General features: G+C 44.3%; 1 protein-coding gene across 7 annotated transcripts; it reads left to right on the forward strand.

The window, feature by feature from the left end:
- Nucleotides 1-1442: 1442 nt before the first annotated feature.
- On the forward strand, nt 1443-19567 carry jakmip3 (Janus kinase and microtubule interacting protein 3). 7 transcript variants are annotated; one of them, XM_061756296.1, is made up of 24 exons: nt 1447-2035; nt 2292-2382; nt 3761-3945; nt 4030-4272; nt 4467-4706; nt 4915-5115; nt 5498-5611; nt 8563-8718; nt 8816-8953; nt 9320-9355; nt 9437-9508; nt 13522-13626; nt 15427-15555; nt 15642-15725; nt 15879-15941; nt 16274-16372; nt 16438-16536; nt 16617-16676; nt 16868-16933; nt 17010-17078; nt 17166-17243; nt 17299-17526; nt 17603-17728; nt 19361-19567. In XM_061756296.1, the coding sequence occupies exons 3-23, from the start codon at nt 3811-3813 to the stop codon at nt 17717-17719; spliced, it is 2532 nt and encodes an 843-aa protein (XP_061612280.1). In that variant the 5' UTR covers nt 1447-2035; nt 2292-2382; nt 3761-3810; the 3' UTR covers nt 17720-17728; nt 19361-19567. The 7 variants fall into 7 exon arrangements, with proteins under 7 accessions (XP_061612282.1, XP_061612280.1, XP_061612278.1 ...); XM_061756294.1 differs by having other exon boundaries at nt 2295-2382; XM_061756293.1 differs by lacking the exon at nt 2292-2382 and having other exon boundaries at nt 1448-2035.
- The last annotated feature ends 2057 nt before the right edge of the window (nt 19568-21624 follow it).

Consider the following 21624-nt stretch of genomic DNA (forward strand, 5'->3'; position numbering starts at 1 on the left):
ACTTTCATACAACCCCAGTGCACTGTGGGATCGAGCAGCTTGGCGCGCTTTGGGAAGCACATTGGGAATAATAAGACACGTCCTCATCAACAGAAGCTCCTCATGCGTTCCAACAGCGCGTCAGCAGCACCTCAGGTAACTTTGCAAGAGAATTATCATGCAAGAGTTCATGGGAAAAACCAACCACTTCAGGCTTTTTTTCATTTCTTACAAACAAACAAACACAATTTTAAAGGATACTCAATTGTTGATAAAGCTGGGTGAGGTGAACAACCTCCTCCCTGGCTCAGCACACCCACTGCTGAAGGAAGCATTCGTTTGTCAAAATAGAAGCATCACAATAGGACAATAAGAGCACTGGAATCAGTCTGGAGATGTTATCAAGTGGCACCTTCTTTATCTTACATTCCCAAGTTCCTAGTGCGTGTTCGAACTGATGATAATTATTATGATTAGAATTGTCAAAAGACAAAAAAAATTGCGTTATCATGCTCGTTTGTCGTCGCAAACGCGTGGTCACGTGGCCGTGGGCTGTGACGTCATTTATGCAGGTGGGCCAAGTTGACGTTTGAAAATGAAAAAAAGGCAATGAAAAATACTTATTTGATTGAAATCAATATTTTTGTATAAATTTACATAACGGTAGACTGCATATAATTTTTTTCACCCCCCTGAGTTTATAAGGTCTTCATGTTTGTATTTGTTTTAAATGTAAGATAAATACATTTCATAAACGGTTGAAAATGCGCAGTCCATTTTGAGAAAAAAATAAATCTTACATTTTTCATATATTTGATAAAACATTGATTCAATTGTTTTCAATGGCCGACTGGTTAGAGCGTCAGCCTCCCAGTTCTGAGGACCGCTGTTCAAATCTGGCCCCGCCTGTGTGGAGTTTGCATGTTCTCCCCGTGCCTGCGTGGGTTTTCTCCGAGCACTCCGGTTTCCTCCCACATCCCAAAAACATGCATTCATTGGAGACTCTAAATTGCCCGTAGGCATGACTGTGAGTGCGAATGGTTGTTTGTTCCTATGTGCCCTGCGATTGGCTGGCAACCAGTTCAGGGTGTACCCCGCCTCCTGCCCGATGACAGCTGGGATAGGCTCCAGCACGCCCGCGACTCGCGTGAGGAGAAGCGGCTCAGAAAATGGATGGATGGATGGGTTGAAAATGCGCAGTCCATTTTGAGAAAAAAATAAATAATTCTTACATTTTTCATATATTTGATAAAACATTGATTCAATTGTTTTCAATGGCCGACTGGTTAGAGCGTCAGCCTCCCAGTTCTGAGGACCCGGGTTCCATCTCCGGCCCCGCCTGTGTGGAGTTTGCACGTTCTCCCCCCGCCTGCGTGGCTTTTCTCCCACATCCCAAAAACATGCATTATTTGGAGACTCTAAAAATTGCCTGTAGGTGTGACTGTGAGTGCGAATGCTTCTTTGTTTGTTTGCTTGTTTGCCCTGCGATTGGCTGGCAACCAGTTCAGGGTGTACCCCGCCTCCTGCCCGATGACAGCTGGGATAGGCTCCAGCATGCCCGCGACCCGCGTGAGGAGAAGCGGCTCAGAAAATGGATGGATGGATGATTCAATTTTCTTATTCATTGATTAATGCTGTTGTTTTAATGCCTCCACGCGATCCATAAAATACGGAGAGAAAAGAAATGCGGTGACTTCCTCTGCAATGACGGTGGATGTCCACTTGGGGGAGTTACATGTCCAGACGATGACGTTGAGGCCACCGTCGCAGCTGAGGATGCTGGGAGGAGGAAGATGAAGATGAGCGGGAGAAGGAGGAGGAGGATGAAGATGACAGCAGCGGAAGAGTATTGACACCTAACCACACACACACGAAAGCTAATAGCTAACTGCTACATGCACGCACAGATTCCTTTATACATGCTGGCAGAAGGTGGCTCGTCAGTACAGTAGCTACTAATGCACACAGTCGCTTTGTCCTAATTGCTGCCAAAAAGAAGCTAACACACGTACACGCACGCGCGCGCGATGCAGTGTCCCAGGTGTCCTATTGGACGGTGAGTCATGACATTACTTGTGTGCGCGCGTGTGTGTGTCTGTGCATGCGTATACAGGCGCGTGTGCAATAAAGTGGAATGTCAGCTGGAGCATGTTGATGGCATTACCATGGAAACACTGGTTTTATTGGTTGTACTGTACATGTAAATGGTGACATTTATAATCATGGTTTATTATGTAGCTTTTGTACATGTCTTGAAATCGAATACATAGCTTGTCGTTGCTGAATATTTACTAACTGTATGGTTTCCTTAGTAGACAAAGCGGGCAGGAATTGGTGAACATACATGACATTCTCTCGTTTCGCACTCACACAAGAGTGAAAAGGCCTTGGCGGCCCATATAAGTGAGTAGATGCGATTTTTTTATTTATTATTATTTTTTTTTACAACGAGTACTTTGTGCATTTAAGTAAACTGTAGCTGCTGAAGAAGATTTGCATCGTTCAAATCTAACAGAAAGTTTTGACATGAGGGCTTAGTTCCCCCCTAAGGTTCTACTGAATCATCTACCTTACTAGTTCTATGGGATGTACTGAGTCTTCTGGACTTAGTCACACTGTAGGTTCTATTGGTTGGCCTTGTGACTTCCTGTCCTGTCAGTTTTCCTGGTTCTTCCCGGAGATCAGAATCACCTTAATTTGGCCAAGTATGTTAAATGACAAAATAAACATTTTAACACATAAGTACAGAGAATCACTGAGAAATGTAAGGGCACCAGTAGTGCTGTAATTCTGATACAACAACAATCGTGCAAAATGGTGCAGAGTCCTCAAGCAATTTAAGTATCCAGTCGTGTGGTAATACTGATCAACAACAGCTGTGACCAAGCTACAACAATGAATATGGTAATAATGTCACAAAATTAAGATGCACAAAATTTGCAAAATGTCATGGACTTTTAAGTCAACTATTTCAGAAGTTAATGACAAGAGAGAAGAAGCTGTTGAAATTTCTGCTGGTTTCAGTGTGCCAACCTGAGGAAAGGAGCCGGAGAAAGTGGTGACCAGGATTTGAACAGTCCAAGAGTTTTTGTCTTCCCTTGTCTTAGTTCTTGCAGCGTGCAAGTCCGTCAGAGTTGGTACGGGGGCAGTCCCGGCCGTCCGTTGCGGTCGGATTTTGTCCTTCTTTTTTACAACACCAAACCAGACTGTGATGGATGAACACGGAAGTGATTCGGTGACCATTGTGTACAACTGCCTCCGCAGCTCCTGTGGCAGGCTGCAGGAAGTACATCCCCTGCTGGGCCTGTTTTTGATGCTGGATGGATTTGTTAATTACAGTGTTGCTATCATTACACAGTAAATTGTGTCATTGAATCAAAATTTACAGCGGACACAGTAAACAAAGACCGTTTTTATGTTGTGTGGTCCCATCCAAACTATTGAAATCTTGGACAGAAAGCTCATTTCTTCTCTCCCGACCAGAAAATGAGATAATAATAACTTTTTTCCTGAGACTGAATAAAATGTTGTTATTGACTTCACTAAGGTGATGAGTTGATGTCTTATCGTAACGAAATAGGGCTCTTTGAAAAATACAACACTATGTTTTTCAACTTACTTTAATGCCAGTTTACATCCTTGTCAGGGTTAGGGTTGAAGTAAAATCCGAGTCCTGGTCCAAGCCAGTTGAAAGCGGCTACACACAGCAGCGCCTACAGTGGTCGCCCTGCTCGAGGTGTTGTTTGTCTCGCAGCATGTTCTGTGTGTTTGTGGTCCGCAGGTACAAATGTTGTGATCGCTGACTGAGAAGCAGCAAGACTCGAGTTCGATATGTCCAAACGAGCTGCGGGAGGCCGGGGCAAGGGGGAGAGAGCGGACACCATGGCGACCGTTCAAGCCGTCAATGATGAACTGAGAGCTAAACTAATAGACATCCAGTTAGAACTTCAGCAGGAGAAGAACAAGGTGAAGCCATCAACAGTCACTGTCGATATGTGCGCATGTGTGTCAAGTTCTGGTGATGCGGTGTTGATGTGTGTGTCATGTCAGGTTAGTCGTCTGGAGAGAGAGAAGAGTCAGGAACTGAGGACGGAGCATCACCGCGCCGCCGTTGCCGTGACGGAACTCAAAAGCAAACTCCACGAGGAGAAGCAAAAGGAATTAGCCTTTACCAGGGAGACGTTACTACGGCAGCACGAGATGGAATTGATGAGGGTGATCAAAATAAAAGATGGAGAAATTCAACGATTGAATGGTTTGGTGCTAACCCTGCGGGATGGTTCCTTGGATAAGGTGATCCACCTGATTCACGTCTGACTTTCCGCATGGTTACCCGTCTGTCCAGTCCAGCGTTGATTCAAACGATCGGTGCTGTTCATTTCACATCGCCACAACTGCTTTTTGTAGCTCGGCACTCGTAGCCGACTCGCCGCCTGTGTCACGTTGGTCTTCGATGTGATCCGGTGAGTGTCTTTGCGCTTGTTCAGGTGAGGAGTGCTTTGCTGGCAGAGGTGGACGAGACACGGAGGAGCTGGGAGGCTGAGCGATCGCGCTTCCAGCAGGAGCTTCAGGAGCAACGTGGAGCGAGGAGGAGCGCGGAAGAAGCTCTGGCGGTGGCGCACCAGGCCTGCCAGTCCCGAGTAGCTGAGCTGCGCTCTGCTCATCATCAACACCAGGAGGAGCTTCACAGAACCAAGAGAGACTGTGAGAGGGAGATCCGCCGACTGGTATGATCGATTGCACATCAGACGCATCGTGTACATCAGACTGGAACGGTGGGACTGTTTATGTTTATGTAACCAGAACGAACTAAGTCAGACATATGAAAGTGGCCGTTTGCTTTTGGGATATTACAACGCTTTACACGTTCGGTCAAATCCTGCCAGAGAAAAAGGAGAATTTTTCTGACTAAGCGCTACGTGTTTATATGTCTAGATGGACGAGATCAAACTCAAGGACAGAGCAGTTAGTGTTTTGGATAAAGCTCTGGGGCTCCAGGCTGGCCACGCCCACCGACTTCAGCTGCAGACTCAGGCTGCTGAGCAGCAAATTGCAGCCCTGAGGGATGCACAAAGGGCGGGGCTAAACTACCCAGGAAACGTCAGTCACACCGCTACGAACAATCCTCTTCAGATCGTAAGCCCCGCCTCCTCTTGCTCCCACCAGTCGCACCGTAACCAATTTTGTGTTCACCACCACATCGCAAAATCAACTTTGTGTTCACCACTACATTGTAAAATCAACTTTGTGTTCACTACCACATTGCAAAGTCAACTTTGTGTTCCTCACCATCTCGCTCAGCTCCAGCATGCACATCCAATCAGGTCACCATCAAAAAGTCATTTTGTCACACATCTCTTTGCTGTGTGGTCACTGGTCATTGCACATTGTCAGAACATTTAAATGTAGATTATAAATACCAGTTGCATTTTTTTACTTGTACTTTATCTGGAGATCACATGATGAACAAGGCGACACATGTATGCGTGTGCGTGTGTGTGTGTGGGCGTGTGTTCAGTCTCAGGAGGATCGAGACATGCGAAGATTTCAACTGAAAATCGCTGAGCTCAGCGCAGTCATCAGGAAACTGGAGGATCGAAATGCTCTCCTGTCTGAAGAACGCAACGAACTGGTAATTTATTGACAAGCCTTTATACTGTATATACTGTATGTAGTACAACGACAACTCTGTTCATGAATTGTATTTGTTACTTTGACTCCGAACCGGAGTCATTTTCCCCATGAAATGAATGAAATTAGAATCAATCCGTTCCGGCAAGGAGCAGGCGGCCGGAACGCCGGCCGACGTGCCCCGGCACGGGCGGGCACGCGAGCCGGATCCGCCAGCTGTGCCGTGCGCTCCGCCCCGCCAGTGGGAGCGCACCGGACGCTGCCGGAACCGCGACACTGTCCGGGGCAGGGGTCACGAACGTGGTGCAATGCCACCGGGTAGCCCCCGAAAGCCACCTGTGGGCCTCTTCTGAAAATAGCTCAACAGTGATGGGAAATTGCGGTTTCCTTGGCATGCTGTCGAAGTGATCATTTGAAAATGCAAACATACGATGCAGATTTATGAAGTGCTGCGTATTGATATTTATCAGTGTCCTACCTCGCTAAATCATTGTTGATGACGATTGTGAGAAATCCACGCGATCAGTGTCATCGCACAAACAAATATCATTAATGATTAATGATAACATAATTCAAGGTAATTTGAGCCAATTTGTTTGCTCAAGAGTGTATATAAAACTGCTAGCCCTACGCAAGGAGCAGCTTTCAGTTAGAAAAGGGTTGGTGAGCCCTGTTTCAGGCCTTCCTAATAGCACCCTTTCTTTGGAGCCATACCGAGGGCAAATTTAGAATAAAAAGAAGGAGCTACATATCTTTGCGTGAAATATGTGATGCACGGAGCGAACAACATTCAAGCTATGTGAGAGAAAGCACAACTGAGCGTTTCAGGTGGACGCCAAGACTGTTCGCCACTGGAAGCATGCATTTTTTTTTTTTAACGCTAACAATATTTGTACAAAAAATTATTCTCTAATCTAGGGCTGGGTGGTAATTTAATATCAATATATATTGTGAAAGGCACTTGATCAATATGAACAGAAAATACATTCAATAAAAGGTTGGATTGAAAATGGACGCATGTGATGCTGCAAGGCATCTAGCGGAAAGCTTCAGTCTCTCGACCTGTTACGGCCCAGTGAAGCAAATTCACGTACGTCCATGTTTTGACAGACAATACGAACAGGCAATAATAATGCGGGTTGCTTCGCACATAACCGATCGTGATGGGAGTAGAACCACGGCAGCACATTAGCAGCGAGACGTAGGGCGCGAATGTCTGTAGGGTTAGTACTGCAGCCGTCGGAGAGCGCTGAAAAAAGAAAAGAAAATGAGTGTTCGCTAGGAAGGAACGGCGGGAGACACAGGCCAAGCCTCAATGGATGAGATAGTTGACAAGAAAGGCCGGATAAATTTGGCAGTGTGGAGTTATTTTAGTTTGAGGGGAAACAAAGTAGCGTGCGCTGGAAATTATATTGAGTGTGTGTTCACACAAACACAGAGAAGCTGATCTCTTTTACTGCTTGAAGCAGTGCGGTCTGCTAGCGGACGCCCAATGGGTGGCAAATAATTGGGGTGGCTGTGGCTCGGTTGGTAGAGTGACTGAAGGGTCACTAGTTCCAATCCCAGCTCTGACTGTCTGCTGTCCAAGTGTCCTTGGGCAAGACACTGAACCCCAAATTGCTCCATGGCAGCAGCCCTCCACTGGTGTATGAATGTGTGTGTGAATGGTTGAATGTTAGCCTTTTAAAAGCGCTTTGGGCACCGTATGTAGATAGAAGTGCTATAAGTGCAGTCCATTTATCATTTCATGCAAAACTTTGCAATCCCGGACCGGAGCAAGGGCCAACCTCGTCAAAACAACAAACCAATTGTATCGCAAAAGACATGTTACCAGTAAGTACAGTTGAAAACAAGACAATCAAGTGGACGATTAACCTAACGGACGCTCATTACAAGGAAAACTTGAAAGCGTATGCATGGTCAGATTATACACGTTTATACGTTTTATGTGTCTTACACAGTTGTATAATGTTTCATGTCATGTTCAACTTTCATTCATTCATTTTCCGTAACGCTTCTCGTCACGCGGGTCACGGGCGTGGGCGAGAGGCGGGGTACGCTCTGAACTGGTCGCCAGCCAATCGCAGGGCACGAATAAAATAACAACCATTGACACTCACATTCACACCCATGGGCAATTGAGAGTCTTCAATTAATGCATGTTTTTTGGGATGTGGGAGGAAACCGGAATACTCTGAGAAAAGCCACGCAGCCACGGAGAGAACATGCAAACTCCACACAGGCGTGGCCAGATTTGAACAGCGGTCCTCAGAACTGCGGGGCAGATGTGCTAACCGGTCGAATCACCGTGCTGCCGTCACGTTCAACTTTTGACAGAAAATATATAAATCCAAATGTTAAACCTGCAATCCACCAGTATTTGTTTTAAAAAAAAAAAAAAGTCATTTTCACCCAAGCCACTACTCGAGGAGATGTCACAATGCTGATTAAGCTTGTCAGCTCCTTTAACATCTTCAAATGTTTCAGTATTAGAATTTGTTTCCGTGTCTACCATATAAATTCCCACGCTGGCCCAGTTAGTGGCGCACCGCAAATGATGGAACGGAAATTAGGCAATTTGCCGAGCAATATAGGCGGTGCACGGTTGTAAAAAGCTCACTAAAAATATGATTTTGTGTTTCTGTAGCATAAAATAATCATACAATTGCTGTGTAATCGGAAACAATTATCAAAATTCCCGCAAACTAACATCATCATCTACATCTTTTCGAGCAGCAGCTGTGTCCGTGGTCATGTGGTCACGACACATCACTCCTCTTGTTCTTAGTGCGCTGGTTTTTTACTTTTATTGATCCTTATCTCGTTTCTTTTAACATAAGTTAACTCGCTAGTGACCCAGCGATATGGTTTGGGAGCATTTTTGTTATATGTATTGTATTCTGCATGTTTCACATCCTGTGTGTTGTGTTTCCTGTTTGGCGGGACGCGTAGTTGAAGCGACTGAGAGAAACAGAGAGTCAGTTTCTTCCTCTTCTGGACAAAAACAAACGCCTGAGCAGGAAGAATGAAGAGCTATCGCTCATGCTGTGTCGCCTTGAAAACAAACTGCGCTTTGTCACCCAGGAGAACATGGAGATGGCAACTATGGTAACTCTGCGGGTCCTGTCCAAAGCAAACGTTTCCTTTAGAACAGAAAAGGAAAAGACAAATCTGATCACAAAGTTGTGTTTGTTGTGATCCACAGAGAAGGCCGAGTTCGCTCAACGACCTGGACCGCAGCAACTCTGGTGGTTACCATGGTTACAGCCAGGAGGACAGTGAAATGGAGTTTCTGCGACTTCAAGTTCTGGAGCAGCAGCACATCATTGACGACTTGTCCAAGGTCCTCGTAGTACTTTATATAGTGGTGCCGCAATTTACATATTGTCACCGTCGGGCAGAAACCTCCCACATCCAAATTTGGTCAATTTCCCATTTTTTCCACAGCGCAGTACTATTGGTCAGTGGCCATGTGGGTCTCTTACTTTTACAAATTACTTACCAATCTTAAGTGTTCCAAATGGCTTGAGAGCAAATCAAAGTTCATTTACATATCTCCATAATGACTCTCTTTTTCACATTTGATGAAAAATTGTTTTTAGAGATGTGAGGGTTTCACCCAACAGTTGATGGTATGATATAACATCTAGTGGACATTCTTCAAAATTGGCCAATGAGACTTTTATATTATATCCAAATCTTTTTTCAGGCTCTGGAAACAGGAGGTTATGTGAAAAATGTCATTGTAAGTTGTGTTCAGCTGTACCCATTATGTTGACATGGAAAATTTCGAAGAATCTCAAACCTTAAGTATTTGTGTCAACAGGAAAGAGATTTGTTGTTACGATACAGACGTCAGGAATCGGTGAGGAGGAAACGAACTGTGAGGTCCTGCAGGGTGAGACAGCTTTATTCTTGTTGATTTCATTTTCTTTTCATTCACCCATATGATAGTATAAAATATTGATCCAGGGGTGTACATAACTAGTACCGCGGTACACGTGCGCGGCCAAGGTCACTAAGGCATAACGTCACGTACATCTCTAACTACAAAGGTACGAGCCAAATGTGAAAGATGTCAAAAAACAGCAACGACTTTAAACAGCTCCTTTGGTGTGTCACCATCAAAAAAGAAACAGCAAAACCCGCCGGAGCCGAAGGAACGTTTTTTTTCTGAAAAGTGGCTCCAAGATGCGCGTCTTGAAGCTAATGATGAGCGCACCGATATGCGGTGCACGATTTGCCGCTCACATCCTCATGGAGCAGAACAATCGAGAGCATTTTGTAAATGCTCCAAAAATTTCAGTCATCCCTGATTTAACAAACATAAAGAGCAAAGAACCTGTGAGTTTGGCACAAGCCAAGCTAGCTGAAGACAACTATCCAATCGCCCACTTGCTCGGTGGAGGGACAGATTAATGAAGGACAACGGCAAGCCCTGTGTCCTATTTTTCTCCTCATCTTTCATAAAGCTAATCATGCGCATCCCATGGTGGGTGCATATCATTCACGTGAAGGCGCCATACGGATAATGCAGAGCATCACGCACACAATCAGCAGGGAGTTGAGAGCTGGGTTGCAGTCTACTGAATCTTGATGGATTTGAGGACATCACAAAAACCAAGCAGATTGCTTACCTTGCGTCAGTGTTCGGCGACTGAGAATACACTCGGGACTTTCTTAAACTGATCGAACTGGGTGCTTATCGAACAGCCCAGGCCATAACTGACGGACTTACGAGGCTTTTCCTGGATGCATGCTTGGATGTCTAGACTGCTAAACTGTTCGCTGTGCGCACAGATGCTGCGGTTAATGTTGATGCGTACAACAACATTGTGCTGAAATTTCGGCAACTCGCTGCGGTTGGCCGGACATACTGAAGAACTGCGCAAGCTCAACTGATCGCAATGTTCCTTACTGTGAGAAATTGAATTGCTCTGTGATCAAGCTGCTCAAGTTTTATTCATAGAAATGAGGAGAAAAAAACACTGCAACACTGAAGACATGTTTTGAAGAAAATGAGATCTCTTTTGTGAAACTGGGTAAGTTTCATAAATATATTCTGCATTGAGGCATGCAGGACTGTTAAAAGTATCAAGACTATTGCTAGCCATTAAAATGCTGCTGACTACAAGCGATACAAGTGAATTGCATAATTTCTGCACAGTGTTTTCTGGCAAACATGCTTGGCATTGGCAGCATTTTGAAGACCACTTCCTTAAGATTTCAGAAATAAAAGTTGACTATTGGAGAATATAAAGATGAACTAATGGTGGCCACTGGACAGTTCACACTTCTGCTTGGTGTTGAACGTCACTACAGGACGCAAACTGTTTTAAATGCTGAAGTGGATAGAGACGAGACAAAGTTACTCAGGGGGGAGTAGATATGACTCCCTCAAGTCATATAATCCCTTCTTTGTATTTCATCCCTCAACCTGGCCTCAGGAAATGCAAGACCTCCACCCTTTTGCCAACACACCGGTTAATAGTTTTCTTCAGAAATATGAAATTTGACAATGACAAAACTGTGAGGGAATTGAAGCAAGCAGGAAAACTTGAAGCCAGAAGCAAAATGTTTGGGAGCCTCCTCTGTGTGTGACTTGGTTGAATAGTACAACCCCAATTCCAATGAAGTTGGGACATAAAAGATAAATCAAAACAGAATACAATGATTTGCAAATCATGTTCAACCTATATGTATTTGAATACTTAACAAAGACAAGATATTTCATGTTCAAACTGATAAACTTGATTGTTTTTAGTAAATAATCATGAACTTAGAATTTGATGGCTGCAACACGTTCCAAAAAAGCTGGGACAGGGTCACGTTTACCACTGTGTTTGTTACATCACCTTTTCTTTGAACAACATTCAATAAACTGAGGACACTCATTGTTGAAGCTTTGTCGGTGGAATTCTTTCCCATTCTTGCTCGATGTACAGCTTCAGCCGTTCAACAGTCCGGGGTCTCCGTTGTGGTATTTTTACGCTTCATAATGCGCCACACATTTTCAGTGGGAGACAGGTCTGGACTGCAGCCAGGCCAGTCTAGTGCCCTCACTCTTTTACTACGAAGCCACGCTGTTGTAACACGTGCAGAATGAGGTTTGGCATTGTCTTGCTGAAACAAGCAGGGGCGCCCATGAAAAAGACGTTGCTTGGATGGCAGCATATGTTTCTCCAAAACCTGTACGTACCTTTCAGGATTAATGGTGCCTTCGCAGATGTGTAAGTTACCCATGCCATTGGCACTAACACAGCCCCATACCATCACAGATGCTGGCTTTGGAACTTTGCGTCCATAACAGTCCGGATGGTTCTTTTCCTCTTTGGCCCGGAGGACACGACGTCCACAATTTCCCAAAACAATTTGAAATGCGGACTCGTCGGACCACAGAACACTTTTCCACTTTGCATCAGTCCATTTTAGATGAGTTCGGGCCCAGAGAAGCCGGCGGCGTTTCTGGGTGTTGTTGATAAATTTGCTTTTGCTTTGCATAGTAGAGTTTCAAGTTGCACTTACGGATGTAGCGCCAAACTATATTTACTGACATTGGTTTTCTGAAATGTTCCTGAGCCCACGTGGTGATATCCTTTACACATAAGACGTCGGTTTTAGATGCAGGTCGAAGGTCACGGGCATTGAATGTTGGTTTTGGGCTTTGGCGCTTCCATGCCGTGATTTCTCCAGATTCTCTGAACCTTTTGATGATGATATGGACCGTAGATGATGAAATCCCTCAATTCCTTGCAATTGTACGTCGAGCAACGTTGTCCTTAAACTGTTGGACTATTTTCTCAGGCACTTTTTCACAAAGAAGTGAACCTCGCCCCCACCTTTGCTTATGAATGACGGTGCAATTCAGGGAAGCTCCTTTTCTACCCAATCATGGCACCCACCTGTTCCCAATGAGCCTGTTCACCTGTGGGATGTTCCAAGCAGGTGTTTGATGAGCATTCCTCCACTTTCTCCGTCTTGTTTGCCACCTGTCCCAGCTTTTTTGGAACGTGTTGCAGCCGTAAAGTTCCAAGGTCATGATTATTTGCTAAAAACAATCAAGTTTATCAGTTTGAACATGAAATATCTTGTCTTTGTAGTGTATTCAGTAAAATACAGGTTGAACAACGTTGAACGCAACGTTCCAACTTCATTGGAATTGGGGTTGTAAATACAAGTAAGCCAGATGTGTACTCCAATATCAACAAGGTGGTTAAATTGTCTCTTAGGCTGCCTTTAAGCAGTGCAGCTTGTGAGAGGGGATTCTGACATCTCAATATAATAAAAAGCAAGTACACATCTCGTCTTTCACATGCTCGTCTCTTAGCCCTGTTGCACATTTAGCTGTCAATGAAGAACCCGGAGACAAATGATCCAAAGCCAGCGGTTTACCTGTGGATGGAGACCGCTAATTGGGGGCTTAAACCATGCATGAAACAGAAGCAGAAGACAGTGGGGGTGACCACAGGCTGAGTACCAAAAAACATCTCGTGGTACTACTACTCGTATGAGTAACCCACCCCAAAAATATGTGCACCCCTGCATATAAGCATTGTCATTCTGTAGTATGTTTGTGAGTGACATGGTTCGGGCTCGGGCTCGGGCTCACCCTAACCCGAACCAAGACCAACTATACGATACGTGTTTTGTCTTTGGGAAGCGGTCCAGCAAAATGGTCCTGAATGAGGCCGAACAAATTTCAGAAATTAATACATGCTTGCTATGTTTTGTCTATTTCCTAAAATAACCCTTTTTGGCGTTATAGGATGATTTCTCGAGTTTGATGTTGTTTCTCATAAATGTACATCAGTGGTTTAAAGAAGTGCAAGTTTTGTTACGGGACGACGGATCATAATGCGATAGTTTAGTTTGTTGATGGATATTTTCTTTTGCGTGTGTGTATGTCTTCAGGTGATAGAAACGTTTTATGGTTATGATGAAGACGTTTCGGTGGACTCAGATGGATCATCCTTATCTTTTCACACTGACAAAACCCCTGACACGGAACCTGAAGAGGTAGACAGACACTTGTTGCCCTTTTTTCTTTCTTTTCTATTGTAGCATATATTGGTTTTGATAAAAGCTTAATTCATTTTAAAAGGGGGGTGGGTCGTAGAGTAAATGCCTGCGTTTAAGTCCAAGGCGATTTAAGCGAATATTAGAAGGTTACAATCGAAGGTTTCTTTGTCTCGTATAGGGCATTACGTCTCTTTTTATATTTTTAGTTTTAAGGGAAAGTGACCAAAAACCTTTTTATCAATCTCTGTTCTCTAGAAGGCTCGCTATATTCGATATGATGATAGTTCTCGATTTCAGCGGTCAAATGTTGCACTCAAACACACTGTAGCAGCGTGTATTGGTTTTGGATAAAATGTCATTAATTTAGGAGAAAAGAATCTGCCGTTGCTTCCGGTTTAGCTGGATGTTACGTTTAACGTTATAATCAAAGTATTTTTGTCTTGAAAAGGGGCTCCATATCTCTTTTTATAAGTGTAAAATTTAGGAAAAGGGGCGAAAAACCTCGATCGTTCTCTGTTAACTAGAAGGCTGCGACATTCATGAAATACGAGTTGTCGATGGCAGCGGTTTCACTATTAAACTCAAAACACACACAAAACACAATAGGACGTGTAATTTTATGTAAAATGTTATTATATCTAAAAGGGAAAACTACAGGGAAACAATACAGAGGGATCTAACTACAAAAAGAAAAGGAATAATGGTAATAGGAAGAAAGTAGGCCTCTACGAAAGGGGAGGAGGACATCGTGTGTGGTTGGAATAAAATAATGTGCGTGTGTAAAGAGTTGAGTCATAGCAAGAGAGAGCAAAGTTGGGATTTGTGTGACGCTGGTATTTAACCCTGTACAAAACTAATTTTGTACATCCTGGCAACGATTGTCATGTCCTACTCACGAATGTGGATCAGTTGGCCCTTGGAGGTGGTCTCTCTTAGGTGTCTCGGAAGAAACGGAGGCTTAGGGTTAGTTGAAGAAAAAGGATGCACAAAAATAAAACAGAAACAGGTGAAAGTTGTTGGCCCGTCGGGATGCGCTCGTAACTTCCCTTCCGATTGAACTTGTGGCGGGCCCCGCTCTTGCTCTCAACCGTGTGCGTGACCGGTACGGAATGCCGCTAGTTGCTTAGTGAGGCTGCGCCGACAGATCACGGCTGGGAAAATGGATTGAAGCCGCGTGGCTCGCGTCTTTCCTTGGGCAGCGCCGCCGTCTTGGTCGGACGGTCGCTCGCGCACGTGGTGGCAACGTAGGACAAAGGAAAGGGAAGGGGGAGGGTTTGGCTGAGGCTGCCTCGCAGCGGCAGAGAGGTGAGCCAGGAAGAGCCGAGAAGCAAGAGAGAGAAGCGAGAGAAGAGGCAGAAGTCAAAGCTTAAGTGACTAACCAGGGGGGCGTCTAAGGGATGGAGAAAGGGGATATATATATATAGAGAGACAAAAACATGACTGTCATTAGTATGAATATCAATAATTATGCTCACTTTTACATACATCCTTGTCCATTCTGCCATCTTATGAGCAAGCTCTTCGCCTGTTAGCGGGGGCGGAGTCAAGTCCCATACCCCTCGCTTTCAAGCGAGCTCCTCGAGCACACTTGGTTTCAAGGGCTACACACCCCTTGGTCTTAGCCCTTGCCCTAGGAATTGAGATGCCCCTTCGTTCTCGTGCCAATGAGTGAAGCAGGGGCTAAGGGATAGAATTGGGATTGGCCCTTTGTCTCGCCAGCATTGATAAAGTCAGTGTTTATGTTAAAGATGTGTTGTCACTGGTCTGACTGATTCTGGGACTAGTGTTGTGTTGCAGGTGTGTGTTCGTGAGGAGGCGGAGCTTCGCTATCGCCAACTGACACAAGAATATCAAGCTCTGCAAAGAGCCTACGCTCTGCTAACTGAGACGAGTGGCGGGAACTATGACGCTGAAAAGGAGATCAAGGTGACGACCCATTTCTGCACCTTCCAGGTTAAAGGTTAAATTCCTTGTGTGGGGTTGAAGGTTCAATACGGGTTCCCTCTTTTCAGACCAGAGAACAACTGCTGTCAGAAATCAGTCAATGTCAAACCAGAGTAACAGATCTGGAGTCAGCATTGAAACAACAAGGACGGGTAAGCGGAGACACGCACGCATGCACGCACCGTTGTACGATAAAAAGTGTTGTGTTTGTTACTATCCAAGCATGTTTTGAGATTGAAGGGAAGAGCACTGGAGATAAACTCCTGAATGGGCAATTTTGATTGACAATGTCTACCATCTTCCAGGATGTGAAGTGGGTGGAGGAGAAGCAGCTGTTGTATCAGAGGAATCAGCAGTTGTTGGAAAAGGTAAATGTCATGAATTTCTTTGAAGTCTCTTAAGTGGAAGGTTGCAGCTTCCTTGGCCACGTGGAGCATCCTTGACAAGGAAAATAGCTTCATCAGGTCACTCATCATCACTTCAGTTGGGAAAGTTGGTATCATAAAACAGGGCTAGATTTGGGGAAACAGAAGTACGGACAACATTCGTTGACCAAACTCACCCATTGCGGAGTGGGGAGACACAAGAAATGGCTTCCCTTTGAGGAAGAAAAGGGATCCTCTACTAGTGTGCTGCACAATCCAATATCGCTGCTAATTCCCAGAGATGCTGGTCTTGAATTTTTCTGTTGCTGTTTCAGGTGAGGCTTATGGAGGCCGAAGACGTTTGTCTGAAAAACGACATCCAGGACATCAGAGACCAAAATGAACTACTTGAGTTCAGAATCTTAGAGCTGGAGGTGATAAGACTCAGACAACAATGTTGACACAAGACGGCGTATGACAAATCTATGTTTGTGTTCAGGAAAGGGAGTGGCGTTCCCCTGGCATGAAATTCCAGCAAGTCCATTTCCCAGACAGCCTCAGTCCATTGCAAGTGTATTGCGAGGCGGAGGGCGTAACTGTACGTAACCCTAACCCATTCCAGCAGTCCTTCAAAATAGGAGCTGGTGTCAGCTTGTTTGTGCGCATATGTTTCTCCAGGACATCGTGATCAGTGACCTGATGAAGAAGTTGGACATCCTCGGCGATAACGCCGTAAGTGTATGTTGAACTTATTTTGTATCAAGCAAACATGTTGTTGTAGTTTGACTTGTTACGATCATGCAGCACCTTGTGCTAGTCTTACTGTGTTGGCTCAAGATATACATTTTGTAAGGGCCGTGAGTACATACTCAAAGAAGCTTGTTAGCACGCTGCCAGCTTGTTAATGCTGTTGTTATTGTGTCCTGCAGAATCTGGCCAATGACGAGCAGGTGGTTGTGATTCATGCCAGGACTGTTCTCACCCTTGCTGAGAAGGTTACACATACACACACACACACACACACACACACAAATGCACACCCAAATTTTGATAATGGGGTTATTTCCTCAGTGGTTGGAATCCATTGAAGTGACAAAGTCGGCACTGCAACAGAAGATGTTGGACATTGAAAGTGAGAAGGTAAACCCTAACATCTGTAAAGAGGAAGCACAGAAACGTACAAGAGCAACTCCGACCATGAATCGTGTGTGCGTGTTACGCTGGTAGGATTTGTTCTGCAAGCAGAAGGGCTACCTAGATGAAGAGCTCGACTTCAGGAAGCGCTCCATGGATCAGGCTCATAAGGTAAACTGAACTAAAATCTCCTGATGGAGCACTGATCGACAAGGTTGTCACACAGAGGATCCTGGAGCTGGAGGCCATGTTGTATGAGGCGCTACGGCAACAGGATGAGTCCAGAATTGTTGGACAGAAGGACGGTTGTGTGAATGACATGTTAACAGAGGACCAGAGGGAGGGGCTTAAGAGCGCAATGGACCAATGGAAACGAGCTGTGATGTGCGAGCTGAGGGAGCGAGATGCTCAGATCCTCAAAGAACGAATGGATCTGCTGCAAGCCACACAACAGGTAAGTGCTCCAAACAACCTGCGCAAAACATTACTTTTCTATGTTTGCTCATCAACTTTGAAATTGTCCATCGTAGAGAAACAAAGAGTTGGAAGAATTCATTGAAGCTCAGAAACGACAAATCAAAGAATTAGAGGAGAAGTTTCTCTTTCTCTTCTTATTCTTCTCTCTGGCCTTCATCCTGTGGTCCTAACATCCGCTGGTGAGTTAAACATCAGCTGGTTAGTGTCATGAACTCAAGATTGTTTTGCATTCAGGAATCCTCACTTTTCGCCCAATTTTGATTTGGTGTCTCGTCTAGTTTTGCTTGAGGGATCAGTGTCCCCCTTTGAATCGATTCTTGTTTATCTTCCTTTGTTGTGCACTTAGTCAACTTTGTTGAAGTTGAGTTTTGATTAGAATAATCATCTTCATGGTCATAAATTAGCGCTGTACGACTTGAGGAAAAAAAAAGACTGCCATTTTTTTTTAAAACGCTGTGATATATATTGCGATGTGAAGTAATACTGGATCAGTATTGGGAAAGTTAATTTCCTACGCAAACTAGTTGTCAGTTCAGTTCACCGTTCCAAAAATGAACTCGTTGAGTTAATACTTCATAATTAAAAATTTAGGACTAAGCCCAATGGTCTAAAAACATACTAGTTCAATTGTATTTTTAAAAAAAATTTCAATATGTAGCTGAGGCGGCACCCACACCCTCCCACATCCCAAAAACATACGTGCTAGGTTAATTGACAACTCTAAATTGCCCGTAGGTGTGAATGTGAGTGCGAATGGTTGTTTGTTTGTATGTGCCCTGCGATTGGCTGGCAACCAGTTCAGGGCGTACCCCGCCTCCTGCCCGATGATAGCTGGGATGGGCTCCGGCACGCCCGCGACCCGCGTGAGGAGAAGCGGCTCAGAAAATGGACGGATGGATGAATATGTAGCTGATAGGCTATTACCCTCAAAATACTGGCATTTCATCTCCCTACTGTTGCCAACTATTCAGTCCACAGTATTAGCCAGCTGCAGCTTTTCACCCTACAATCTGAAAAACATGAGGAAAGACTTGTTGCTTCAGTGGTCTTTGTTAAAATGAGAAATTAAAAGAAAAACAGGACTTTTGTCCTTAATGCGCAAAGAAAAACACATAACACAGTATGAATGGAATGACGGTGAAAGGATATCGATAACTGCATTTGCTGCAGCTCTGACGGACTATATTAGCAAATCTTCTCTATTCTTATTTTACAAAGCAAAATAAATTTCCTACAATTACAGTGTGACCGTACAGTGTTATACCTAAATCATTCTGAATGAAATAATAATTTTGATAGTAATCCATTTTTACAATTTTGTACTGCATTCCCAAAGACCACATTCACTTCCACTTCCACAGTGTCCCTGATGCGCAAATAAAATGTATTTAACCAGTGAGAGTAGTGAACAAAGCAAACACACACTGGAGCAGGGGTCTACTTTAGCACCCAGAGAGCACTCCGGGGTATTGGCGTCTCGGTCAAGGGCACCACAGCCGGGCATCCGAGGGATATCGGGGGTGGGAGGTCCGTTGCCGCATCCTCGTAGGCTGTCTCCGGCCACGGATGCTGGTGCACACTCTTGTGCCGCCGGTTGATGACTTGAACTGGGATCCTCACGGTAGCAGGCGGAGATCTTAACCACGTGGCCTCAGCTGCCCCCAAGACGACATTCGTGTACCTCAGTGTGGTTTGTGTCGTTATTTATGTCATGTGCCATTTCCCTTGTCTGCCACGCTCCCCCTCTGTCAGTAACATAACAAACATATGAGTAGAAGTCATTTAGCTTTGGTTCTGGTTTTGTTTTTTAGAGTCTGGCATCCTGCAGCTGAACACTCAGCCTATCCGAAACCAGCTGACCTCAATGTCCCACAATGCCTGTGTGCTGATTCCCGGCGCAGGTGATGATGATTTCTACTGCCTTTGTTTCACATTTTCGAAGTACTATTTTACCTATCTGAAGAAGTATGTTGTTAATATAGTTGTAAAAGGTTCAAATAAAGTGAGTGTGAAAAGGACATGCATGTCATGTTTTTTTTTTTCTGCTGTCTGCTGTAATCAACATTTGTATACGTTAAAAAAATGTATAACTTTCCAGTTAGGGTTAGGTTTGGGGAACTGAACTCTTCCCCACCAGGAATCTTTTCCTGAGGGAAACGATGGTGCACGGTCCATCCACCCATGGTTCTGCCTCCCATAACCCTGGTTATAATCCCTGGGGTATGCGGGCTGGCGGCCCCGCCCATAGCGGACCTCTGTCCAACCCCCACCTTCCATGGTATTTGTTTCTTTTATTTGAGTTCGCCTTGGCTATTGAAGTAATCTTTATTTTTGTTGTTTCTTATTTATTAGTTTCGGTATCAATTTATAATGTATTAGAATGAAAGAAACAAAACAAAAAGTCAATAAAACCAAAAAATCCGCAATTCAAACCAAAATACCTATAACAGCCTATGATGCGTGTGCCCTGACAACGTTTCGGCCTGTAAGAGCCTTCTTCAGGTCGTGGCACACTTTCTTTTCATAAAACAACAACAGCGAAGCAGCTATATTCTTTAGTGATGTTCTCCCTCCGAAATCCAAAACAAACTGAGGCTTCGAGGCTTGTCCGCCTTTTATATGCTGCTCTTTTTGAAAAAAACATTTTAACTTGTGTTAAAAGTAACATAACTTCAAATTAACCCTATGTTGTTGTCTTGGACTACTATATCCATGAAATAACCTCTATTTTAACTGTATTTAAACCATTTCATGACATCCACTGGATCTGTCCACTAATGCACTGTGCTGAGGAGGTAAGGATTGCGAAACACCTTGGTGTGCGTGCTTGTGTGCGTTGTGCCACACGTGATTGTGTGTGCATCCAGGGGTTGGTGCGTCCCAGTAGTAAAAGCAGCATGAAGCTTAAGATCATGCCCAAGGTGAAGAGGGAGAAGGAAAAGCTCCACAAGCAGCAGTCAAACCGCTCGCTCTCAGGTTGGAACAGCCGATAAAACACACCCAAAGTCATCTAGCAGACAAATTGGAATTTGGACTGTTGTTTTGAGCAGGTTACTTTGCTTCCCTCTCGTGGCCTGGTGAGGTAAGATTTGCAGCTGCATGGCCAGCTACTTGAAGCTGCTTTCACACAGCATTCCTTTTCCCCCCTTTCCATATTGTCCACAAATGTATTCTCCTTTCCTTTTTGAGAGCCTCACCCACCGAAATAGCCTTTGTCCTGAGAACATGTGTGCTTGCACACTGCCGATGTAGGTTGCAACATTAACATAATTAGATGTCAGCGTGCCAGCTCCGATTGTTTTCAACACAAAGTAGCATGCGTAGTGATTTAAAAAAAAATGAATACCTCTCTGACATTTTCAATCCAAAAAGTATTTTGTAGGGTTAGGATTTAACGGGGTTAACAATTATTCCGCAATGCTGGGTGTTTGCACGAGTGTGTGCGTGTTGCCAGTTGTTCCGTCATGTCACAAAGATAAGCTTTGGAAATTAAAATGACTTGATGGTGTGATAAATGTGCGTCTGCTGCTGCTTCCAATGCGTCTGAATTAAAAGTAAGTTTTATTAATACCTGCATGTAAGTTTGTTCGGTTTGTATGAAAAGGCTTGCCGCCGCTTCTCCCTACATACATTTTGACCAACAAAGCTGACACAATATGAAGTTGTCATTTCTCTTAATTGTTGATAAATGAAATGTTTCGAGTGTGGAGCTATAACGGTGTTCTGTCATAAACTGACTTTGCCTGTTTTCCCAACACAACTCGGCTTCCAGCTGGACTATTGCATGACAGGCGTGCGTGTCAAATGCCTCAGTGTGTTCTGTATGTTGTTTGTGAATCCATCCAGTAAGGAATAAACCGTATTGGAAAACTAAGTGATTGTTGTGGTGCATTGTGCAAATAAAGTGAAAAATACCTCCACTTGTAAATAGAAAAGTAATGCACTTATACCCCAATTGTGGCCACATGAGAATCAATGTAAACTAATTCAACAACTATGTAAAAATTGTACTACATTTATGGCAAAAGCTGCAGAATCCAAAGTTTTTGAGGAATATTTGTTTTCTAAATTTCTT

Source organism: Phyllopteryx taeniolatus, chromosome 19, assembly GCF_024500385.1.
Source record: "Phyllopteryx taeniolatus isolate TA_2022b chromosome 19, UOR_Ptae_1.2, whole genome shotgun sequence".
Lineage (NCBI taxonomy): Eukaryota > Metazoa > Chordata > Actinopteri > Syngnathiformes > Syngnathidae > Phyllopteryx > Phyllopteryx taeniolatus.